The 23140-nt window shown below is 32.2% G+C and overlaps 2 protein-coding genes and 3 non-coding genes across 7 annotated transcripts; 2 read left to right on the top strand and 3 right to left on the bottom strand.

Annotated features, from left to right (window-relative positions):
* Nucleotides 1–148: 148 nt before the first annotated feature.
* On the bottom strand, nucleotides 149–3418 carry LOC136986442 (clavesin-2-like). The gene is made up of 6 exons (XM_067283964.1): nucleotides 3328–3418; nucleotides 3053–3166; nucleotides 2665–2904; nucleotides 607–800; nucleotides 420–530; nucleotides 149–348 (listed from the first exon to the last, which is right to left on the bottom strand). Exons 1-6 carry the CDS (start codon nucleotides 3350–3352, stop codon nucleotides 175–177), a joined length of 858 nt encoding a protein of 285 aa, XP_067140065.1. The 5' UTR covers nucleotides 3353–3418; the 3' UTR covers nucleotides 149–174.
* A 1105-nt stretch (nucleotides 3419–4523) lies between these two features.
* On the bottom strand, nucleotides 4524–15280 carry LOC136986443 (uncharacterized). 3 transcript variants are annotated; one of them, XM_067283966.1, is made up of 13 exons: nucleotides 15265–15280; nucleotides 15077–15173; nucleotides 14752–15010; nucleotides 13679–13851; nucleotides 10526–10655; nucleotides 10211–10441; nucleotides 9692–9877; nucleotides 8343–8452; nucleotides 8139–8270; nucleotides 7825–8068; nucleotides 7125–7325; nucleotides 4647–4719; nucleotides 4524–4555 (listed from the first exon to the last, which is right to left on the bottom strand). In XM_067283966.1, the coding sequence occupies exons 3-12, from the start codon at nucleotides 14966–14968 to the stop codon at nucleotides 4688–4690; spliced, it is 1656 nt and encodes a 551-aa protein (XP_067140067.1). In that variant the 5' UTR covers nucleotides 14969–15010; nucleotides 15077–15173; nucleotides 15265–15280; the 3' UTR covers nucleotides 4524–4555; nucleotides 4647–4687. The 3 variants fall into 3 exon arrangements, with proteins under 3 accessions (XP_067140067.1, XP_067140068.1, XP_067140069.1); XM_067283967.1 differs by lacking the exon at nucleotides 15265–15280 and having other exon boundaries at nucleotides 14752–14971; nucleotides 15073–15133; XM_067283968.1 differs by lacking the exons at nucleotides 13679–13851; nucleotides 15077–15173; nucleotides 15265–15280 and having other exon boundaries at nucleotides 14752–14905.
* Nucleotides 15281–17811: 2531 nt separating this feature from the next.
* TRNAY-GUA (transfer RNA tyrosine (anticodon GUA)) lies at nucleotides 17812–17894 on the top strand. Its single transcript is given in 2 exon segments — nucleotides 17812–17848; nucleotides 17859–17894. It is a non-coding gene; the product is annotated as a tRNA-Tyr (tRNA).
* Nucleotides 17895–22011: 4117 nt separating this feature from the next.
* On the bottom strand, nucleotides 22012–22094 carry TRNAY-GUA (transfer RNA tyrosine (anticodon GUA)). The gene is given in 2 exon segments: nucleotides 22012–22047; nucleotides 22058–22094. It is a non-coding gene; the product is annotated as a tRNA-Tyr (tRNA).
* A 372-nt stretch (nucleotides 22095–22466) lies between these two features.
* On the top strand, nucleotides 22467–22548 carry TRNAS-GCU (transfer RNA serine (anticodon GCU)). Its single transcript has one exon. It is a non-coding gene; the product is annotated as a tRNA-Ser (tRNA).
* Nucleotides 22549–23140: the final 592 nt, after the last annotated feature.

Here is a 23140-nt window from a genome sequence, read left to right on the forward strand (position 1 = left end):
TGGATGAAATAACTGAAAAGCATATTGAATATTTTGAAAATGAAACATACAAGAACTTTGTTAACTACACAAATTGTTTATTGTTAAAATTATAAATATATAAAATTTAAATAAATTTTATTTTGAGTATTTTAAGAAAGTTCTCAATGATTTTTACTAGAGAAATTTTGTATTCTATATGACACTATAATATATTTGACGATTTTCAAAAAATTCTTGAAACTTTATCAAGTTATTATTACATTCGGTAGGATCGAACAGAGGTAATTCTCCTCCGTAATCGGCTGGAAGATGTCGAGGATCGATGTATTTATGTAAAGATTCCATACCAGAACTATGGAGATGGACCTAAACATTTTAAAAATTTATATATATTACTGAATGGTTAATTGTATATATTTGGACAACACTATCCTTACCCTTTTCTTTATCTTGTATGGAATAAATGGGTAGAATGCCATATAAAATGCATGTACAAATTTTCCAATATTAACTACATGAATTCCTTTAAATTTAACTGGGAGAGATTGCTGAAATGAAATATGTATACGCATTAATTTATAATATACTTTTTATTATAAATATATTAAATGAAATTTTACTTACAAATAATAAAGAAATTATGGCATGAACTGTACTTGGTGTTAAGTGCAGAAGATGCCTCCACGATAATGTTTTAGCATCCAAAATCAATACAAAACCATTAACTTGAAGTAAATGTCCTGTTAATCCTGCATCTAAGAACAGCAGGAGACCTTTTATAATAGTTTTGAAAGACATTTTTGAAGGATCCCAATAAGCTAAGGGAAACAAAACTATATATAAACATTTCTCGGTTTAATTATGAGTAATTATTAACAGATATAATAAAATTTCTCAATGAGTAACACTTGATTATCAGTTCCATGTTAACAAATTATAGCTATTTTATCAACTCAATTATCTAATATGATCTTTACATCAATTTTGATTATCAAAATTGATGTAAAGTATTGATAATTTCAATTAGAATCTTCGTGTGGATTTCATCTTTTGCAGTTGGAAGAAGACCTCTACAATAGAAGAAACTATTGCTTTTAATGGAGCAATAAATTTAATAACATTTAAGCTATTTTTAACTCAAAGAATGTTACTATTATTGCAGAAATTGGCAAAAAATCAAACAATTACTGGCTCAGTTTTTTTTGTGTAAATTCTATGTAAGGTTTTTTTTTACGTAAAAATTTTCAAAGTCTATATAAATAAATAAGATACTTAATATTACAATGTTTCAATTTATATTTTAATTTCTGAATTGTTCTAATATAATGTAGTGACATCGTGATTACTATAACGACAATCTTACAATGTGTTATAATATGGCTAATCATCTGCAAAATATGGAAAGTAAATAGTTTATTTTCATTAAGATGGGTATCTTGATGTTTGAATCTAATGATAAAAAATTAGTGAGGAACGCTTGGTTAGAAAATTCTCTTACGTATTTGTGATAAAACGGTAATGAAAATAAGTGATAATGAATATTTAGTTATCTTCAATATCAATGAGATATTATGATTAAACAAACAAGATTAGCTTCTTAGGACAGAAGTCACTAAACGCACATCTCATAGATTCCAAAGTAAATATCGTATGTAGTCTATTTTTTGTTTTTATTAATTTTATTGGCTGTCATTTGAAGATATATATTGTGGCCAGTGCCGTAACTAGCCATTCCTGTGCCCTGTGCAAGAATTTGCAATTAGGCCCCTTAATTAATTAGATTTTGGAAAATAATAAAACAAAATACATGCATTTTGGGCCCCTTCCAAGTGGGCCCTGTGTGGATGCACCTGTTGCACCTGCCTAGTTATAGCACTGATTGTGGCTATTTTGAAAGATAAAAAATAGCATTAACAAAATGTACAATGAAATTCTAATTTTATACAAAATTGAAAAGCTGTAAATAGCAATACGATAGATTTCAGTGAACATAATTATGTAACAATGCTACTATAACATCAACATATGATCAAGTGCCAATGGAACCCAATGCTCAAATTAATGTTAAGACTTACAGCTCATTAAATACGAAAAAATATTCTAAAGAGACTCCTAACGTGGTTAATGAAATGTCACTAAAGTAATGATATATTAAAAAAATGTTAAGATCTACATACAACTGATTAAAAAATATTGTATTTGTTTATGAAGTGTATATACTTTGATCAGTGTCTAAATATTTAGCAATTTATATCTAAATCTTGAAACTTATCTTGTATCTATGATGATTGCCTAGTCTAGGCAAATCTTATGAAAAATTACAAATTAGATACAAGTAGTTATGAAAAATCAGACATTACAAGTGTCAATAGAGGGAAGTCATTTTTTAAAGTGAGAATGGAATCAATGCCCCTTTGGATACTAAGTTGAATTCTTTACAACTATATTTTAATATATAATTATTGATATATTATCATATCAATCATTTTATCAGGACTTTAAAATAAAAACAAAATGTACAGTACGTATTTAAAATAAAATATGTCAGTTTAAAGGTAACAATTATATAAATCTGAACAATCCTCCAATACAAATAATCTACAGATGTGCGTAATGCTACTTCTTAAAAAGTTTTGTACGAATTACTATTATAATTTTAATTGTAATTTTTACTATACTTACGACATCTACCAATTCCCACAATTTGCCCTTTGTCATCAGTATGAGTAAAATATCCATGTACTTTCATATCAAGGTATTCCTTCATAGCTAATGGACTATAATCTCCAAATACATCTTGATTCTTTTGTCTCGACGATAAATAATTTTTTAATAGTTTCAATGCTCTTTCTCTTTCGAACTTTCTAGCTCTGAGGAAACTCAGGAGGAACATGTCGTCTAACGGACAGTTTATGTTTTGCTCTGCAAGATGTATGGAATTAATTAATTGAAACTACTTAACTTACATGTACAGTACATATCCGAATTAATTATATGCTGCCATTCTGCATTTCACGTAATCAAAAATCTTTTCGTGGGTAAATTAATTGAACATTTATAAATCTCTTACCTATAACGATATTTCTGAAGGTTTCCAGTTCATTTTCGTTCCAAGAAGTATAATCTTTTCTTTCTTTTTTACTAAAATCTTGAAAAAGCTCATCTACATCCATCACTTTAAATTCTTGAAAATAAATAAAATCATTTTATTTTATGGTTCAGGCTGTTTCAGCTTTACTAAACAATCAAAAACTTGAAACTTTTAAAGTAATTATTACAAAAAATGTTATTAATACCTAATTTTCATACTCTATTGTATTGCAATTAGATTTATAACACTTATACCTTGAAATTTGGATAAGGAAGCCATCGAAAGAGTTCTGCCTTCCAACTGGTAAATCTATTGATTAATTCTGTCAAAATGATTTTGAAAATGATCAGGTTTCAAACTTTGCACTTCACTTATCAGAAATATTATAAATTATCTCTGTTGCTTTTTTTCGGTGCTGATATACAACTTAATTCACGTCACTGTTTATGTGAATCTTTTATTTTTGTGCAGAGACAGTAGACCCCCCCTATAACTCGGGTTCCTATAACTCGGATTCGTATAACACGGCGAAAAAATTGCGATCGTGTTCATATAACACGCTAAGAGAGACTCGTACAACACGGAATTCATATAACGCAGAACGTATTACCATGTTATAGGGGGGTCTGCTGTATTTTCACTTGGATAGAATTTTTGAGGATCCTGTAAGTGATTTGAATCACATGCATGTGTTTATTGCTGATCTTAATTTACATAAATGGGATCTTAAAGATATAGTAATCAAATGAAACTATTGTATATTTTGATATCACACATTGCTTTTGCATATCTACTCGTTTGCATGGTAATTTGTGAGGATCCTACAAAGTAATAAAATTGTCTTCCTGAAATTACCAGTGATTTATTTATTTATTACAAAGTACCAAGTTTTTAGGATAACTGTAGACTAAAGTTAACTCCACTATTATATAAAGAAGCAAATAATTTAATGTAGTAGTAAATACAAAAAAAGCAATCAAGCTTAACAAGTCATCAGGAATTAACATTAAAAATTGCCATTGCGTTGATTTGCATGATAATTTAGCATGGAAAACAAGTTATAATTTTTATTTCCTGTTTTCTAGATATTATATTTTGCGATGGATTTAGAAGCGTGTAGAGAACAGACACACTGACGTTCTATTTTATATACATAGATAAATTGTATAAAATTGTATTCATAATTTTTGAAAGTTTTATTGTATTACACATCTATAATAAGATATTATTTATAAACTTAGGTTGAAGACCTGATATGTAACTTTTTTTAATAAAATTTATAGCAATAAATAGTTTAAATATCGAATAACATTAAATTCTTTCGTCTAATTAATATTCTAATAAAAAACATCCACTAATTACGATAAAAAATGCTTATAAAAAAAGTAAAAAAATAACAGTTTAAAACATTAAAACGAATTTCTTTAAGTCTTGTAATATATCACAGCACTATCTCTTGAGTTTCTTGAATAGGAAACATGTCTGCAAAGGAAGAAACAAAAATAAAAAACATTGTTTTAAATAATACTTCGTATATACATTGAAATTAATCATATATTAAAATTTCAAATACCATGATTATCAAACATTTAGCCATAGAAGTGCATGAAGTGCTCAGAGTTTCTTCTCTCCTGGATTCTTGGAAACTAAATTTGTAGATATTAATTGTTTTATAATCAGTTTATTTAATCTCAATGAACCATGACCTTTAACTTCAAAGTAAAAAATATTCATAATTAATGTCAATGTTCGTTTAAACGTGATTGCCAATAAGAACATTTATTCGACAACCCCGTTTTACCGTATTTGTTTGCCTCGTATTAATAGAAATTGGATTTATTTAACTAGATATATAATTCTGTAGCATTACTGGCTTTCTATTGTTTAATAACATTCATACATATTCGAGTATCAATTCAAGTGCAAACCTCTCTACGAAGTCAAACTTCGTATCCGGTTCAATAGTACAGATGTATAGTAAATTAATTTCACTTCCTTGTTTTTATAAACAGATATTTCAGGCGATATCATTGCAGTAAGCACTATATAAAAGCTTCAACAACACATACTCAGATTGTTTATTTAGTAGATAGACTGAAACCATAGGGCATAGAGTAAATAACTTATAAAAAAGAGAGAGAGATAATGTTTGTTTGCAAGTATCAGAAGTTCCTTAGATAAACTTACGACTTCCCAGTTCAAAGTGCTTTTGTTTTGTTTTAGCCTAATTTCGAAAATTAACTTCCTGTACAGGTACTGAACAAATTCCAATTCTTAGCAAGTAAACCAGTAGGATTTTGTCTCAGAGAAGAGCAAAATAAATGCTATATAGATCAATTCATTCATTAAAACCATCATTCTTGAACGGACCTTCGTGTATCTTTATCAAAATTCATGTGAGAATCCCAATAGCACAGCTCCTGTACACGGCTTAAAGGAGGACCACGATCCGTACACAATTGCTCTAAAGCATTGTTATTAGAAAAACGAACAGAGAAGAAAACAAAGCAAATCTCAAGAGAATCAATTGTCCTCCGATTTTCGCCTCTGTTTTGCTTAAGGATGATTTCTACTGAGGATTTCATGCTTATAATTTGATATTAAAATTTACTTATTTTGTTATTCACGTATCATAATCGTAACCATATATATTTTAATCCTTTCCATCCTAACGGTACTAAAAAGGGCCTTTCTTTCCCACCCTCCATGTGTTCAGCTAGGCACACAATGCAGTGACTAGATGGTGAGGGATTGAATCCAATGTATATATGACAACTGTAGGCCTATACATTATCCCGTATGCAAGCCAAAATACTGTATAGTCCTATTGGTAATTCATATTTTAGAAGGAAAAATTTTTTTTATTGTAAAATCGTAGAGAAAACGTGCAAGAGTTCGTATAACACTTCTTATACATCCATGGTAAAAAAGAAACGAAAATGGTGCCATATTTAAAATTTGACCGAATCGTCAATAGATGGAACTGCTGAAGCGTTATATTAGCGCCATTTATTGATAAAATCACTAAAATTACAGGTATTGTTTATTGATAATATCAACAAACACAGCTGGATGGCCGAAGCGATAAGGTTTGGATCCCCAGAGCATCAGCTTGCAATTTGCTTGTTACAACAAGCTTTACAAGTTCGTAACTTGTAAAGCTTGTAACAACTACAAGCGTTTTATGCAGTAAGGCTTTAGTGAAAAGGCCATTTTAATGCCTTCAGAGAGGGGGAGAATTTTAAAAAGTTGCAAACCCAGATGATATCATGTTCGATCATCCAGTTTTATCACAAAAGCTACTTTTGTATTCTATTAATTATGAGTAACCACAACGCTGTTTCTAAAGTGTATCGCGTCCACGTCAGGCCTACTTTTTGAACCCCTTAGAAGTACCACAAGGGCACACACATAGACTAAAATAACGTAATGCAAGTGTTAACACTTGGATCGTTGAAAGTTTGCTTTCAACAATGTTTTGTTCCATTTTTGTAATTTCATAGTTCAAATAACACTTTTAATTGGGAATGTATTGGAAACTCCTTCAAAACGATGCTTGCGTGTGGTGCACACCCTGCACCAAGGCCGTCGACAGGGAAGGAGAACTGAGGATTTTTCCCCGGGCACGGAGAAAACCTCAATATTAAACACTACGATCTCTTTACATTATACAAAACAAGCTGTGTATGCCCTGCGTTGCTTGGGTCTTTCAAAGGGTGGAGGGTTAGTGAGGTGAATTGGGAGAGGGTTCTAAAAACAATGGTCTTAGTAACTAAAATGTACATTTATTTACCTCGGTATTTATAATAATGAAACTGCAAAACAAAAAAATTGCTCGAGTGTTTGTCCCATAGACTTAACATGTACGATATTTTTGCCACTTCACTTCTGAACCATTGTACCTTTCTCAAATCTCTCTTCAGCAGCATCGTCTACAGGGTCTACTTGAACTATATTTTTACCTCCAGCCATTTACTCAAAGTATGACAAACTGAAACCCTCTTTTAATTAATAAGTTATATAGATAATTGCAAAGTAAAAATTCACTTACCTCTATGAGAATCCTTATGTAAATCTCTAATATCATAACAATGCAAATGTTCGCACAATTCTCGGAAATTTTCAGTGTGTCTGGCAATAGATGATGATAATTTATTCAAAATTCCCTGTATTCTAGGTTTGTTTTTCGGACTGAATTGAATTAATTCGTTCTCGTATTGTCGACGAATTCTTATGAAACGTTTCCGTTTATCTGTGTTTAACATAGAATTTGATATTTTACGAATTATATTTCTATCTACCTAAGAATGAGAGCTTATACATTCACACACACAACGTCCCTCTAATGGTTACGTTTTAGCTGTATTAAAAGGCGCTTTACTAGGCCACGCAGTCTTTCATTAAACAGAAAGCTGAGATATATTTTAAGGACTTATTAAATTTGGAACATATATACAATTATTCGTGATTAAGTCGATTTAAATATAGGAACCGAATCAAGAACATGCAGCTATTCAAACCTGTTTTAGCCATTCTAAAAATATAGCTCTGTTAAATCACTACCCTTATATTTATTTATATTATAGTAGCCCTATAATGAAATTTACATAATACGTATAACTGCCATCTCTAAACAGCGGCCATTTTTAATTACGAAATAATCTCCAAAACTACGCTCCCGTCAGTAGCCATTTTTTGGAGATTTTGCTGTATATCGCTTAAACAATGTTTGTATATTAGAAAGGGCCTACCTGCTCTTAAAACAGTCCAAATCTTCAATAATTCGAAACATTCACTTTTAACTGTTAATCTGTGCAATCTTCTTATTGAACAATGGGCGTCAAAAGAAAATACACCCAAACTTTTAAAGTCTTCTCTTAGCATTTCGATGACAACGTTTCCATAAGGCAAAGAAATCATTTTTGAACGTACATCATATGCCTTGGCGAAATCGATTAAGACCATTTTAAACAGGTTATCTTCCAGAAACTTGAACTTAAATATAAATTATTTTCTAAAAGTTTCTCCATAAATACATTACAAAAGTCAATAATTAATTACATACCACGACATTACTCCTCAATCTTGTCCATGGTAACGCAGTTTTTATGAACTCCATATTGCTAATTAAGAGCAAGTTTATTGAATTTCTTGTGACGTGCGTATGGTAACTTGGTTTCGAATAGTTTATCAGTTCCTATTTTAATATAATAAAATTAATTATTTTAAAAAAATAATTCTAAGATTTAGACTAAAAAACTGAACTTACTGTAATTGCATTTCTTTGAAGAGCCATTGATCTATAAACGCCTTCCGAAACCACTAACTTACAATTCTTAAGGGGTTTACAATCATTTAGAAATGAAGCTACTCGGATCTCTTAAACAAAAAATATTGTTTTAGTCATAATATTTTTTTAGTGTAGACGAATAAATAAAATATAGAGTACAAGACGTAGTAGTAGATCAACGAATTTATATCATAAATGAAAATCAAAGGTATTGAGATGACGCCATTGGCGTAGCCAGGGTTTTGTTATGGGGGGCCTAGTAGAGGCTGTAATTTTCTGGGGATGGGCACAAGGTTAACTGGAGGGGCCGCGCTGTAATTTTCTGGGGAGGAGCACCAGGTTAAGTGGGGAAGCCGTGCCCACCCATGCCCCTTCCTGGCTACGTCCATGGATGACGCCCGTTTTCAAAATTGCTTAAATTTGTTGAATCTTTCCTGTATTTTATTATTTCAAACTACCGTACATTTACTTTTAGTGAAATAATTTCATTAAAATTGTATACTTTTGAAATTAATATATATTAACAAAACTAAATATAACGTTCAAGGGTGGGTTTGCGAATTGATGCGTTAAATATATAATAATATTAAAAATTATTATTAAACAAATTTAAATACTTGATTCGATTATTCTAATTTAATATATCGAATTAATGTGTTAAAACATAATACAAATAACTTTACTTAGATTGGTATTGCTAATGCCTCTTAAATTTCGACTTGTAATGTGATTGGCTTGCATGTGTGCCGGGTAAAGATCTCCCCCCTCAGTAAACAATGCTATGCACTATAAGAAAATTGTAATTAAAATCCGCATAAATATATATATTTAATTTTAAAAAATCCATCATGTTTGGTATTTCTGAAAACCGCATCAAAATTCACTGAGGTATAAATTTTTAATGTTGCTCTTGATTTTTGGTTCGTCCTATACTTTTCTGCTTAAAGTTTACATTCAACTTTTTCAAATGACGAATGAAATAGAATTGAAACGTCACAAAATATTTCGCATGACGTAAAGATCGGGTCTGCTGTTGTAAAAAAAAAAAGCGCGTCTGGATACGTGGGTTCTGTTCCATCATCCAGCCAGTCCATTGTGGGCTTGATCCTCACATAAGCCACAATGGGATCATAATGTGAGCCAAACACAGTGGGCAATGAGGGCCTAGCCTTTTTTCCTTACCTCACGATGGATATAGGAAAAGACCTCTTATTGCCCAAGGTGGTTAAAAAGAGGAAAAATTACATATTTTAAAATTAATCTATTATTTCTAACTCTTGTTATTATGAGATATATCAATTTGTTTTACAATAAATATTTCTACATACCTGATTTACATTCCCGGAAAACGTAACTAGGATCGTAACAATCGAAGTTATATACCACGTCACTCAATACTTTTACATCTAGTCCATGTACCATTTTTAACAATTTTTGTATCGTTTTAATTAATTTGTTATAAACTTCGTTTTTATGTTTATCTCGAAGTGGTTCAAACGTTTTTTCAATGTCATCTAATTTTAAAAACAAATTAAGAAGAATGAGTTAATGTTACCTTAGGTTCCAAGATGGCGGTTCGTCTATGATTCCAACAAGGAAACAGTGGGAGGGAACGCACGTTTTCCTAAACCTAACCTATTCTAATAAATTACCATAATTATTAGCAACCAAATTATTAGAATAGGTTAGGTTTAGGAAAACGTGCATCCCCACTGTTTCCTTGCTGGAATCAGAGACAAGCCGCCATCTTGGAACCTAAGGTAACATTAACCGAAGAAGGTATAACACAATAAATTACAGCGGCAGTTAATCTGTAAAAGAAGGAATTTCAACTTAAAGTTTCGTACGTATTTTGAAGATAATGCAAAACTTGATTCTCTCTATTAATTCTTCATCCGCTACTACTTTAAATTGGTTGAACCAAAAAAACATTTCTACAAATTCTCGAACGTGGTAATCTTGGCTGGCTGAAGGAAAGAAGGTGAAGTACTTAAATTCCGCTTTGAATGCATCGAACTTCAGGGCAAAATCCAGTAGGACAAGTTTAAAAAAGTGATCATCCAAGTGATCATCCAACTGTTCCCACTTGAAAATATTAAATATATGAATATTACAAAGATTTATAACGATCACTTAATTTTCAAACGAAATTCATACCATAGTTTCATGTTCCATGTTAGATAGTTGCTCTCTCAAGAGTGATTCCATATTGTCGATCATAATTAAAGTAAGGATAATTTTCATCTTATTTCTGTCGCTTAAATTCAGGAAATGACTATTTTCGTATAATTCCTACGAGAAAAATTTTATGTTAACATTAAATTTGCGTGTCTGAACGGTTGATGCTAGGCCTTCGTATAGCTATAAATTCAAATTTTATTAAGAAAACAACAATTAAATGCCACGTTTAACCATTTTAAAAATTAAATAACAGTCATAAGAAAAAGTTTAAAAAAAAAAAGTATCTAGTAAGGGCTCTTGCTCTACTTTCTGGCACTGGAACGGGTTTACAAAATAACTTTTATATTATTAATTATTATAAAAAGGCAAAAAGTGCTTAATTTTAATAGTAGAGACGAGTTTTTAAAACTATTGTAAATGTCAATAACAATTAAAATTTTCATTAAGTTCAAACCCATTTGATGAACCACTCTACCTCTTCACTCCTTGAATTGCGTACGCCACAATACGCATCAACCCTCTTATATACAAGCTACCACGCCAGATTTTGTTTCCTACGTTCAATTGTCGAGATGTACAAAAAAATACACGGAAAAAATTTTACATAATTACACATAATTTTACATAATTACTTTCTCGTGTTATTAAAGCCGGGAAAGTAAAGTTAATGGGCATGCGTGTGTAATCACAAATGCTCACATGCTTAGCACTCGACACAGATGCTCGGGTATGCAGTTCCATAGACAGGCCCTCGAGAATACACCTGTAGAAGAAACGGGACGATGTGACTTACGAATATTGTGAGAAAGCAAAATATCTTCCATTAAACAGAAGAATTTTTTGAAAAGACTGTAATTATTTATTTATTTTACTAAATCAGCGGCGAATCTAGCTGAACCCAAAAGGGGCTAACTCAAAACTTTACAATATTTGAATATTTAATAAGAATGTTTCATTAATAAGTGTACGATGAGTGTATTTGCCGTCACATTTGATTCCTTCAAATGAAACAACTCAGACGTATAATTCAAGTATGTGATTTATTGTACACATGACAATTTACAGCCACAATACACTCGACACTGAACAACTGCCTCTTTCGTTTAGAAGTACAGTACCCTTCCTTTGTCCTGTACAGTAGCGTCCTACTCTCTCTCAAAATTTTCAGTGTTTCCACTACAGTTTGTTTCATTTCAAGGAATCGAATAAATGTTTATAAAAATGACATTTAGATGTTTAAATAAATAAATTTTAACGGGTTTTTATGTCAATGTGAAGGAGTTAAGCCCCTGTAGCCTTGTGGATCCGCTCTTCTAGCCTTTCGCCCATAACCCGAGATAACTCGGGCGTGAGCTTTAAGAAGCCCTCAAAAATGACTTATAACTTTTCCAAAAATGTATGGATCAGCATATATACATCGTTATCTATGATCTATGCAAATTTCATGAATTATTTTGGCCGCGAAAATATTTTATGGCGATTTTTTAATTCGTCTAACTTCACTCAGACTCTATTAAATCATAACACAAAAAACACCTTGATGCTGAGAACGTTTAAATTTAATCAAAAACAAACGTTTTCGGCCCACTCCATGAGCCATCGTCAGGCTAACTACATTCGAATATAATTTCGAACAAGCAATTTCAAATTGAAATAAACTACAAAAAAAGAACTCACGCGCTACGCTGGATAACGTAAACCAAAACTAATATAAACAACATAGAAAATAATAAAATAAAATATGTTAATGTTACATGTGTACATTGTGAAAATCTATAGTCTATAGATTTTCACAATGATTTTAATTAAACTAGAATTAAATTTAAACTAGATTTTTTAATTAGATAATTAATCGCACTATTGTTTTTTAAATTCCTACTATTAGTTCACACTCTCCCTATATATATATATATCTTGTTCAAATTTTCAATCGTTAATAAAATACTTTTTATTCATCCACTTAGGTTCAAATACATTTTTTTAAACTTGTAGTGGATGACACTTGATGTTAATACAGTTTTTTCAAATATTAATTCATTAATTAAATTTTATTATTGGTTAATATTACCTGTGGTATCGAAGATGGCGACGGGGAATTTTTCCCCTAGATACTAGACGGCGACAGGAGGAAATTGTTTTTTCCCTACGTTCGAGATGGCCACGTTTCCGGTAATCTCGAATCAGATTCACGAGTGATAATCTCGAATCAGATTATCGAGTGATAATTTGGAAGCAGATTAACAATGGATAATTTCGAAGTAGAATACAGAGTGATCTAAACGTTAGGGGGCGAACCCGTACTATCTTCGCATTATGCAAATAAATAAATTTCCCCGTCGCCGTCTAGTATCTAGGGAAAAAAATTTCCCTAGTAGGAATTGACTTTAAAAAAAATTTTTTATATTACTTGTTTTATGGGAGTTTTATCAAATTAATTAAATCGTTCCAAACTTCCATTTGACCGATTTGACTTTGGTAAAAGTTTTTAAAACTCTATTGGATATTATTATGACATCAGCAGGTTTTTTTGTTTTTTATTCAGTAAAACTTTTTTCCCATACCTTTTTTTCGGTCCCCTCGTGTTTTAATAGCAAAAATATCGAAAATATTGTGTTATATTTGAACAGATGCGGTAAAGTTAGCTCCTCTCCGGTTTATACCAATATTCCCCTGAAGCATGAGAACTACCCGGGAAAGCTGACACCAGCTGTTCTCAAGGACAACCGGTTGGTAAACAATGTAGACTGCACGTGTGAAATTTCACGCCTTATTAAATGAAATAATAATAATCCGTGCAGCTATATTTTTCAAATAAAATCATTCATTTTAAATTATTTTTAATTTTTTATATAGTTTTTCTGTAAAAACACTTTTTGGGGGTGTTTATTTCGCGGCAATTATTTCCCGGCAAATTTTTTTACTAATCAGATTCGCATTTGAATGGGAATAATTATTTAATATAAAAAATAAATTACTTGGGGGTTTTCCAAGCGCCATTCCATGAGGAACAAAGTAACGAAGGAGTTAATGGTTAATGTTACCTATGGTTCCAAGATAGCGGCTCGTCTCTGATTCCAGCAAATAACAATTTAAACAATTTTCTGACTAATATAATTAAAATTATTTAAACTTACAGTGAGGGCTTTTCTTTTTAACATGTTGTTCCCAATAGCCATTTTATGCTGCAAAGCGTATATTATTTCCATTTTCTTAGGTACAACTAATTTATATTTTTTAGGCAATACGACGAAATGCTGAATTTCACTTTTGCGTATTTTAAATGAGTAATACAACACTAACAAACGAGCTGAAAAATAAAATGATTCATTTAAATTATTTTCAAAATTTATTTCTCTAAATTCTTTGTAAAATATATTTATCGCGATAGCTTAAAAAATACGTATTGAAAATTTGGGATTTTCATTTCACAATCACATAACTGCTAACTTGATCTTATCAATGTCGTCTATTCAGAAGCTCGATCGAGACCAAAACAATATCCATCACGCAAAACGTGAAAAAATGCAGCAGCTCTGAAAGAGGCGATTGGAACCTATCACAGCTGTAGACCATGCCCACAGGATTAAAATGCCAAATGGTGATCTATATGCAACCCTTCGCGAGATACAGCCCTCTGAAAGCAGCCTATCTGAACTTTTAAATACTGGGGTAAAATTTAATCAAGTAACAACAGCCGAAACTGCACTTCTGGATGTATAGTTCTTACGTCACTATTCATAAAGATGAGGTGTGAATTCTCGGGTATTCATTGGTGATAGTTCCACTTATCGATAATTTTTTAAACTAATGTCCCTCTTGTCAAAGAACTCCCATGCTGACAATACTTACCATGCAAACTGCATTTCACTCCAATAATTCTCCCATCTTTTTAAAATTTTCAGATTTTTTATGGTCTTTTTGCCCACTATGTATTATACACGGACTGTTTACTACACTGCTATATCTCACGAAAGACCATCGGTTAGTTTGCCTTTTTTTAAATCCTATTGGCATGGTATACAGCTCTGGTAAGGACGTATCGCCTCATTCGAGAGCTGCAATTTTACTCATACATCAAAAAACATGAAAGCAAATCAAACTTTTGACAAATATACAGGATTAATTAAGATGCACAACTTACACGTAAATAAGAGTTAATACATAATTTTTAATTTTTAATTAATATATTTAAATACAGCCAACTTACGAATGTTAATCTTTCCATTATGAAAACAATACATTCTTTTAAATGCGTAACAATACGTTTCACGAACTTTAGCGGGTTGATTTAAGATGGCAGATTCCATTTCATTTCTAAAATTGTCAAAAACATGTTCATTTATATTTCTCTTGTTTTCTAATTTTGGTATGGAGTTATAAAGCTTTAAAATTGCTTCCACTAATTGCGTAGTATTATTTTTCATTATCTTAAATACATAAAAGTGCAGAAATATTTTATAAAAATCCTGTAAAATAAAATTTTTAATTAAGAATTATGGTTTTATTTTAAATATATTAACAATATTACTCACTTTAATATAACTTCAAAGTTAAAAACACTTAAAATGCACTCTTAGTTAAAGGTCACCTTCTCCCTTCGCACAAAGATTTTATAACTTTTCCATCCCTCTGGAATTATTCGACATTAATTAAATATATTTTTTAAAATATATTTTAATTTCGTTTATTTAAATAAATATTTTAAATAAATTTTACTGACATTTGTAGTAAAATTGACGGTAATTCAAATACAAATAATTTTAAGTAGTTAACGATATACTTTGGTCTTTCCAAAACCGTATTAATATAAAACCGTATCAAAATAAAAGGTTTATTATATAATATTAATAAATAATTAATAAGAATAAGTGTATTTATTAATATCTGCTTTATAAAACTGAATTTTGGCATTTAAATATTGAAGCTAAGTAATTGAATGGATGGAATAAGGCAACGCAATACTTGGACGATTTGCTTCCCAGGAGGACTTTTATGGAAACTGTTCCCTAATTACATGTTACATATGTGAAGAAAACCCGAATGATCCTACATGGATGACACCCGATCCAGTGTTCGGTAGTTTTATCCACTCGGCCACTGGTTTAGCGGATATACAGATTCAAGGTCTGTTATATTTAATCTTTGCTGGATTAACCAGGCCAGAATCGAATATGTTTTCAATGAGCCAGGAGCGCAAGATCACTGTCACGTTGTTGGGCGTGTGGGGATCGTTTTGTTTCAGTTTCAAAAATCAATTTTGTAAAAGCCATGGTTTTTTTCGTGGTTTTGTGATGTTAGGTGTTTGTGGGAATGTGTTTTTGAAGTCTTAATCAACAAAACTACTCAAAATATATCGTTTTTATTTATTTATAACGAAAACAAAAAAGTATTACGTTTTAGGAATTTTTCAGGAAAAAATCGTCAACTTTAGAAGCGCATTTTACAAACTGTAGACAAGTCTGTTGCTATCTAAGCTCTTATTCGCTTTCTTGTATGTGTCTTTTAACAGTTTCAACTAATAAATGTTTAGTTACCACCCCCGGGCCATAAATATTTCAGTGTTTCCAAAAATACACCCCCTAAAATTGTAGATCAACTAGAGGAAAAAAGGCAGATTATTGGCAGATAACATCGATAGTAAACTTTTTTTACACTGTAATTGGTTAATTTCTTTGTCTGTTGTTAGATCCACCCGTAAAAACAATTGCCGGAAAAATTCCTGCAAAATGCCATGCACCCGCAGACTACCACTTCGAATTATGTAAACAATCGCTATAAAATCGCATGTTTTAATCGTTCTTTCACTTCTAATTTGCTAATGAAAAAGTGTTTGACAGTATTTAGACGAATAAACATGTTTTCAAAACCGTTTAGTCATAAATATTCCCGGGAAAGTCCACCTTTCAAACTTTTAATGCTAAGTCTATGGGTGACATTTTTGCCGTTAATTGGCTTTGAAAATCCTATTTATTCGCCTTCTATGCTCCAATTGATCATTTCTATCATGACTGACCCGATATCAAGCAATGAACGTTCTTTCAGAACCATAACTCGGTTCCACCCCTCGGTTAGTCGCTCTAATTAAACTTCCTCCGTTAGGCGTGCAGGGTACCACGGTTACCCCCTGAACTTCAGTGTGGCTTCCTGTAAAAAATTTTTCTCGCACAAATTTGAAATTTTTTAGTGCGATCTTCAGTACTTTGAAGGAAGGTACTGAGGACGTTATTTTTTAGCATTTAATAGATTAAAAATACACTGACTTAAAAATGGCTGGGGTACTCCTGCACCCCTTGCAGGTAATTAAAAACAATGGTAAGAAAATTTTGCCCGATCGCATTGCACGGAACCGTTAGTGACGAGTATTCAAGAAGTTGATTAAACTTGTTGCTACTTATAGAGATTAAAGTTAACGAATAATTAGAGTTTAAAATCCCTCAAGAAGTTAGAATGAACACGATAGGGGGGAAACTACAAGAAATCATGTTGAAATTCTAAAGCTGCATATATATTCGTAATTCGTAAAGTCATATACCTCATTATTTAGGCCATGCTATTCAAAATGAAATATCTGTTTTAGTAAGTGGCATAAAATCAGAAATCAAGGAAATTATAATGAAAGCAAAATATTTTTCGATAAATTTCGACTGCACGCCGGATGCCACTCAAAATGAACAGATACATTTGTAGTAAGAATTCTAAATGTTGACACTTCTGATGTTTGAGTTCGAGAATTAGTTTTTGGATGTTATCAGACACTGCAGATTTATAAAGGGTGGGAAAGAAAGTCACTTAACACCTCTGCTACAAAATATAGAATGTACTCAAAGTTAATTCGTTCATGTCAGGAGCACATTAGACCAATGGGAAACAGATTAACCGCTCGGCCACCTCGTCGTATTCTCACTTTTCGATACATGCATTTTCACCAATCTCTCCACAACGGTTGGCACCAATTAGAATATTGGCTGCAGTAGCATGACTAATGATCGGGAGCGATGACACTTACCATAATTAATAACCCGAGAGACTATGCCAAAGCGTCAACAATTCGTCTCGGTAAACACTGAAGGATTTATTTCAAATTTCGCAATATGCCGACTTTTTTTGTGTATTTCTTCTTACATCTGATTTGCCGAATGCCAACGTTCCGAAACGATGTAATGCTGAACGCTCAAAATGCGAAACCTAACCAGCAGTAACATTACTAAATAAACGAATTTGGCATAAACAAAGTACTTCACGTACGTTTGTAGATTTTTCGTTCGCTCCGTCGATAGCTCAGGTGGTAGAGCGGTGGACTGTAGGGGAGTAGTTATCCATATGTCGGTGGTTCAAATCCGCCTCGACGGAGGAACTTTTTTACCCTTGTCTCTGTGATAGAAGGCAAACATTATACGAATTACTGTAATTCTGAATTGCACAATTCAATGTGTTTCGAAGAGAAACAAATGCAAAATACGCGCCCTGGGGCCTTAGTCTCGAGTTTTTCGTGTTTCAACTCCCAACGTGTCACGTGGTACCATCTCGCACACGGACGTCAAATCGGTAATCTCGAGTTATAACTCCTGTCTCACCATGTGAGTTGCTACTCACGTTGAGTCGAGCATGTGAGATCGCTACACGAAAGTGAAAATGAATTTGCTGTTCTGATCGCAATCGAAGCATTAGAAAAAGCTGAAAGACGTTATATAAGAAGGCAAAGAATTTTTCGACCAGTTATTTAATATAATTTATATTATTATTATTATTTTTAATAATACAGTAATATAAATTATTAAGAGTCTCCTCTGCATCCATTTAATGTTCACTGATCAAAACTTTATAGCAGTTTGTATAATTTTGAGTATTATAATCTTTTTATATTAATATCAACTGAACAGGGACTATTCCGATAGTCCGAAATGCATTTTGATTATTTCATAATAATTTTTCATTTAATCGAGTTTTAATCGAGTTTACATCCCTTTTGTTTTATTAAATGTATAGTACTACATTGATACCTGAATATTTGTGCTTATTATCACTGGTGTGATAAGTCCTTATTATCTACCCCACATTAGTAGGTATTTAATTAATTTAATTAAACCAAGGGCTAAAACAATTCTTTGTAATAATTGAGCCGTTTACAGGACAAATCGACTAACTCCATTTGTAAATCCTTAATATAATCGTCATTATTTTAAAATTTTTCACGTAACTAATTTTATATATCGTTATATTAAAGCATAGCTTTAATATAACGATATATAAAAATATATTCTGCAATGTTTATTTAAATTGAAAGTTTAAAGGGAATTTTAAAAAATAATTTATATTATCAATTTTTATACTTTTTGTTTTGTGGAGTTAATCGATTTGGCAAGTGAGCCGCTCAATTCACGTCGATTTGTTTACCACTTGTTACTGTTAAGTTGATTGGTTGAATCATTATACCGTACGTTTCTATATTCAACGGTTGACTCAACAGTGAGAAGAAAACGTTTCTAAATGGACCGTCGAGTTCTCCGTTGAGACTAGTGACGTCAGCGCTGTTTTACCGTTGAGCTCAACGGTCTCAACGACCTGAAAGACCGTTGAGTATTCAACGAACTAACATGGCAGCTTCCACGAAAAAGTAAATTTCGCTTATAGAAACTATTCATTCGCTCTTGCTGTGGATGCTGTAATAGCGGACAGATTAATGAACGATCTGTATATAATAAAACATGTGATTGCATGATTGTGTTGGATAATTTGGTCAATATTGAAGTATTAAGATTTTTTTTTCATTTGTCCAAAATTGATTACGACCGATATTTGGCTCTCTTTAAGTCTTCCTAATGATATAAATATTCAAGAAATTAATTAAAATTATTAAAGACCAAGTATACTAGAAAATGATACAGATAAGGGTTCATTTGAATAAAAGAATTTATTCGAATAGTGGATAAGCGAGTTACTTTAATTATTTAGCAAAACAGGCACAATCGTTGCCTTCTCTTTAATTAAGTCGGCCATCATGAAAAGTGCCCTTTCAACGGAAACGTTTTTTTTTCTACAAAACGTGACCTCAGATCGTTCAACGGAGGGACTCAACGGAAAATTCACTGTTGAGTCAACCGTTGAATATAGAAACGTAAGGATAGTCGCAAACCCAGATGCATTGTAAATAATCCCATCGTGCTTAACGACACGCGTAAACAACTGAATATCACCTACTTCCGCTCGCCTTTCAAGTTCGCTCGAAGGGTCTAACTCGAGACTACCGATTATGTGAGTAACACAAATGAGTTCAATGACGTCAGTTCGAGTACAACACGAAAAACTCGAGACTAAGGGCCCTGCATGAAATGCCGTATAATAGGGGAAGGTGGTGCAAGATGGGGCCATGGATAAGACGGGGACGTCTGTTTATTTGTGGTTAACGTGCTTTCATCTAGCTGTTATTTGAGGAACTAAATGTCAACCTCAAAAGGGATCACGGGACGAGAGAACGTCCGAACGGCTCTCTTTGTTCGGAAGTAAGACAGTTTTCCATGTTTCATCAGTACTTTATCTAATTTTACGCCCGCTACAAAGTTTCTACAAAATAAGTATTATTGTGAACTTTTACATTACCATTCTCCTATTCCCACTCAGACTCTTTTAAATTGTAAAACAAACACACCTTAACGCTGAGAACTTTAAATTTAATCATAAAAACAAACGTTTTCAATGGGACATCTTCAGGTTAACAACATTCGAATATCAATTTCGAACAACCAGTTCAAATTAAAATAAATTACAATAGAATTCACGCGCGATACTGAACTATTGAAATTTATTTTAATTTGAACTGGTTGTTCGAAATTGATATTCGAATGTTGTTAACCTGAAGATGTCCCATTGAAAACGTTTGTTTTTTTTGATTAAATTTAAAGTTCTCAGCGTTAAGGTGTGTTTATTTTACTATTTTACATTACCTTTTAAAGATATTGTGGTATTCGAAGTAATCTTTAAGACTGAAATTGTTTAGTTTTGAAATAAAGTTGACCCGTGTTTGCAGTCAGTATGAAAAGTGCACGTTGGGCAAGATGGTGGAAGCAAGATGGTAGGGGCAAGAAGACCCCATCTTGACCAAGGTTGGCCACGAATTCTGCTGCTGGCTAGAGGCACTGCAATATAGTGCAGTGAACTAGTTTTAAATTTGTTGTCTGATAATTCTATATCATCTTTTCGAAAATATAAAATAATAATTTTAAAAATGATCTTTTTATAGCAAATGAAATATTCCACTCTTAAATCATATCTAACTGTAATAAATTTATACAGTATACCGTATTTCACGGACTATAAGACGCACCCTAATTTTTAAGCAATTTTTTTAAAAAATAACATTTTTACCATTTTTATTATTAGATTGCAAAGCCAGACTAAAGAAAATTTTCTTAGTTTATAAAACCGAACTGACCTTTAAAATTCCTGAAAATCGTCATCTGAACTTTCTTCTTTTTCCTCTTCGTCATCATCGTTGTCCTCTTCATATATAAGACGGTCTTCACTGCCATCGAGAGCGTTACTTATGCCGCACTTCTTGAAAAATTTAACAATAATGTCTTCTCTCACTCTAGACCACGACTGTTTTATCCACTGACACACTTGTTTGATTTTAAATCAAACACTGGACATTTTTATATTAATTTCCAGTATAAGACGCACCTGAATTTTGGAGGCAATTTTTCGAAGAAGTGCTTCTCATAGTCCGTAAAATACGGTATACTGTATTACTTTATTATTTATGTTTTTACGTTTTATTTTATTTATGAAAACATTTTTTAAATTTAAATACGATCTTAACAAGAAATAAAATGTCAGATAACAATTGAAATAAAAATTTTTTCCACGAAAAAAATGTCGTCTGCTTACAAAATAGCGAAACTGAGCATGCGCGAAGTGACAGTATCGTCTGGTAAAGTAAATACGAGTAAGTTCAAACTTTTATATTTATTTATTCGGAAAATAATAATAAATGTAGCCGTTGTGATAAATGGGCACACTGTTCTTGTACCAATATTGAAGAAAACAACATTTTACCGTTTTAATTTGTCCTTTTTGTATATAAAAATAATATCCCCATCTTACCCTTTGAGTGGGGCAAGATGGTGCATTTTCATATAATTTAAAAAAATTAAATTTTCTTGTTTTTAAAAACGTTTTTCAAAAAATAAATTTTGTATTATATATTACCAAATGTTGTAGTTGCTGAGAATAAAAAAAAAATATTGTTTTCATTAAAGTGGCTGCCATCTTATGACTTTTCAAACCTTAACGTCCTCATCCTGTCCTACCTTCCCCTATACGTAGTATTTCGTCTGCAACAGGAAAAAAGTATTCAGGAGGCGTATTTCGCATTTGTGTCTCTTCGAAACACCTTAAATTGTGCAATTCAGAATTACAGGAATTCGTATAATGTTTGCCTTCTATCACAGAGACAAGGGTAAAAAAGTCCTCCGTCGAGGCGGATTTGAACCACCGACTTATGGATAACTACTCCACTACAGTCCACCGCTCTACCAGCTGAGCTATCGACGGAACGAACGAAAATTCTACAAACGTACGTGAAGTACTTTGTTTCTGCCAAACTCGTTTATTCAGTAATGTTGCTGCTGGTTAGGTTTCGCATTTTGAGCGTTCAGCATTACACCGTTCCGGGACGTTGGCATTCGGCAAATCAGATGTAAGAAGAAATACACAAAAAAGTCGGCATATTGCGAAATTTGAAATAAATCCTTCAGTGTTTACCGAGACGAATTGTTGACGCTTTGGCATAGTCTCTCGGGTTATTAATTATGGTAAGTATCATCGCTCCCGATCATTCGTCATGCTACTGCAGCCAATATTTTAATTGGTGCCAACCGTTGTGGAGAGATTGGTGAAAATGCTTGTATCGAAAAATGCGATTACGACGAGGTGGCCGAGCGGTTAAGGCGATGGACTGCTAATCCATTGGGTTATACCCGCGTGGGTTCGAATCCCACCCTCGTCGTTTTTTTCCCTCCGCCTACGTTTAGATGGAGCTGTGCTGTCTCTAATACAGTACATCAAAGAGTTGTTTTGAATGAACTGTTTTATGATTATCAGTGAGTGATTTTATTTGTATATCTATTTCATATACTTATATACGGAATTCTCGTAAAATCCGAGTAAAAGAGGGTCGCAAATGGAGAATGTTTAAGCTTTAGTGTGACTGACGTAGAATGGTTGACCATAATGGATCGTTTTTGACGTTTTTAACATGCAGAATGATACTGTCTTCTAATACTGCCAAATTTTCAACATGTCCTCGATAAAGCAATTTCGTTTGGACACACTTTTCAAGTATCATCATAAACGAAACTTTTTTGGTGTTTTCAGCATCTAAAGTACAATAGTGGTGAGTTTGGTAACATCCATTTTCTTATAGAAATGTCTTCTGCATATCATGAAATGTCACCATACCAAATTTAGTTGAATTTCAACTGCTAAATCTCTCTCGAGACAACGTTGAACAGCTGTAATTACAATAACCTTGTATATTAATAATTCTTTTTCTTAATAAACCTACAGTATATTAAGAAAACAATGAAGAGTTTGTCTAT

This window comes from Centruroides vittatus, unplaced genomic scaffold, assembly GCF_030686945.1.
Source record: "Centruroides vittatus isolate TY-2023 unplaced genomic scaffold, ASM3068694v2 scaffold_1025, whole genome shotgun sequence".
Classification (NCBI taxonomy): domain Eukaryota; kingdom Metazoa; phylum Arthropoda; class Arachnida; order Scorpiones; family Buthidae; genus Centruroides; species Centruroides vittatus.

Coding starts and splice junctions, on each gene's coding strand:
- LOC136986442 (XM_067283964.1), bottom strand. CDS start 3,352: ATGGCTTCCTTATCCAAATTTCAAG. Junction 3,167..3,327: donor TTCCTTATCCAAATTTCAAG/GTATAAGTGTTA, acceptor TTTATTTTCAAG/AATTTAAAGTGATGGATGTA. Junction 349..419: donor CATACAAGATAAAGAAAAGG/GTAAGGATAGTG, acceptor TAAAATGTTTAG/GTCCATCTCCATAGTTCTGG.
- LOC136986443 (XM_067283966.1), bottom strand. CDS start 14,968: ATGAAAAATAATACTACGCAATTAGTGGAAGCAATTTTAAAGCTTTAT. Junction 10,656..13,678: donor TAAAAAGAAAAGCCCTCACT/GTAAGTTTAAAT, acceptor TTTTTCTCGTAG/GAATTATACGAAAATAGTCA. Junction 8,069..8,138: donor GATTGAGGAGTAATGTCGTG/GTATGTAATTAA, acceptor TTTATATTTAAG/TTCAAGTTTCTGGAAGATAA.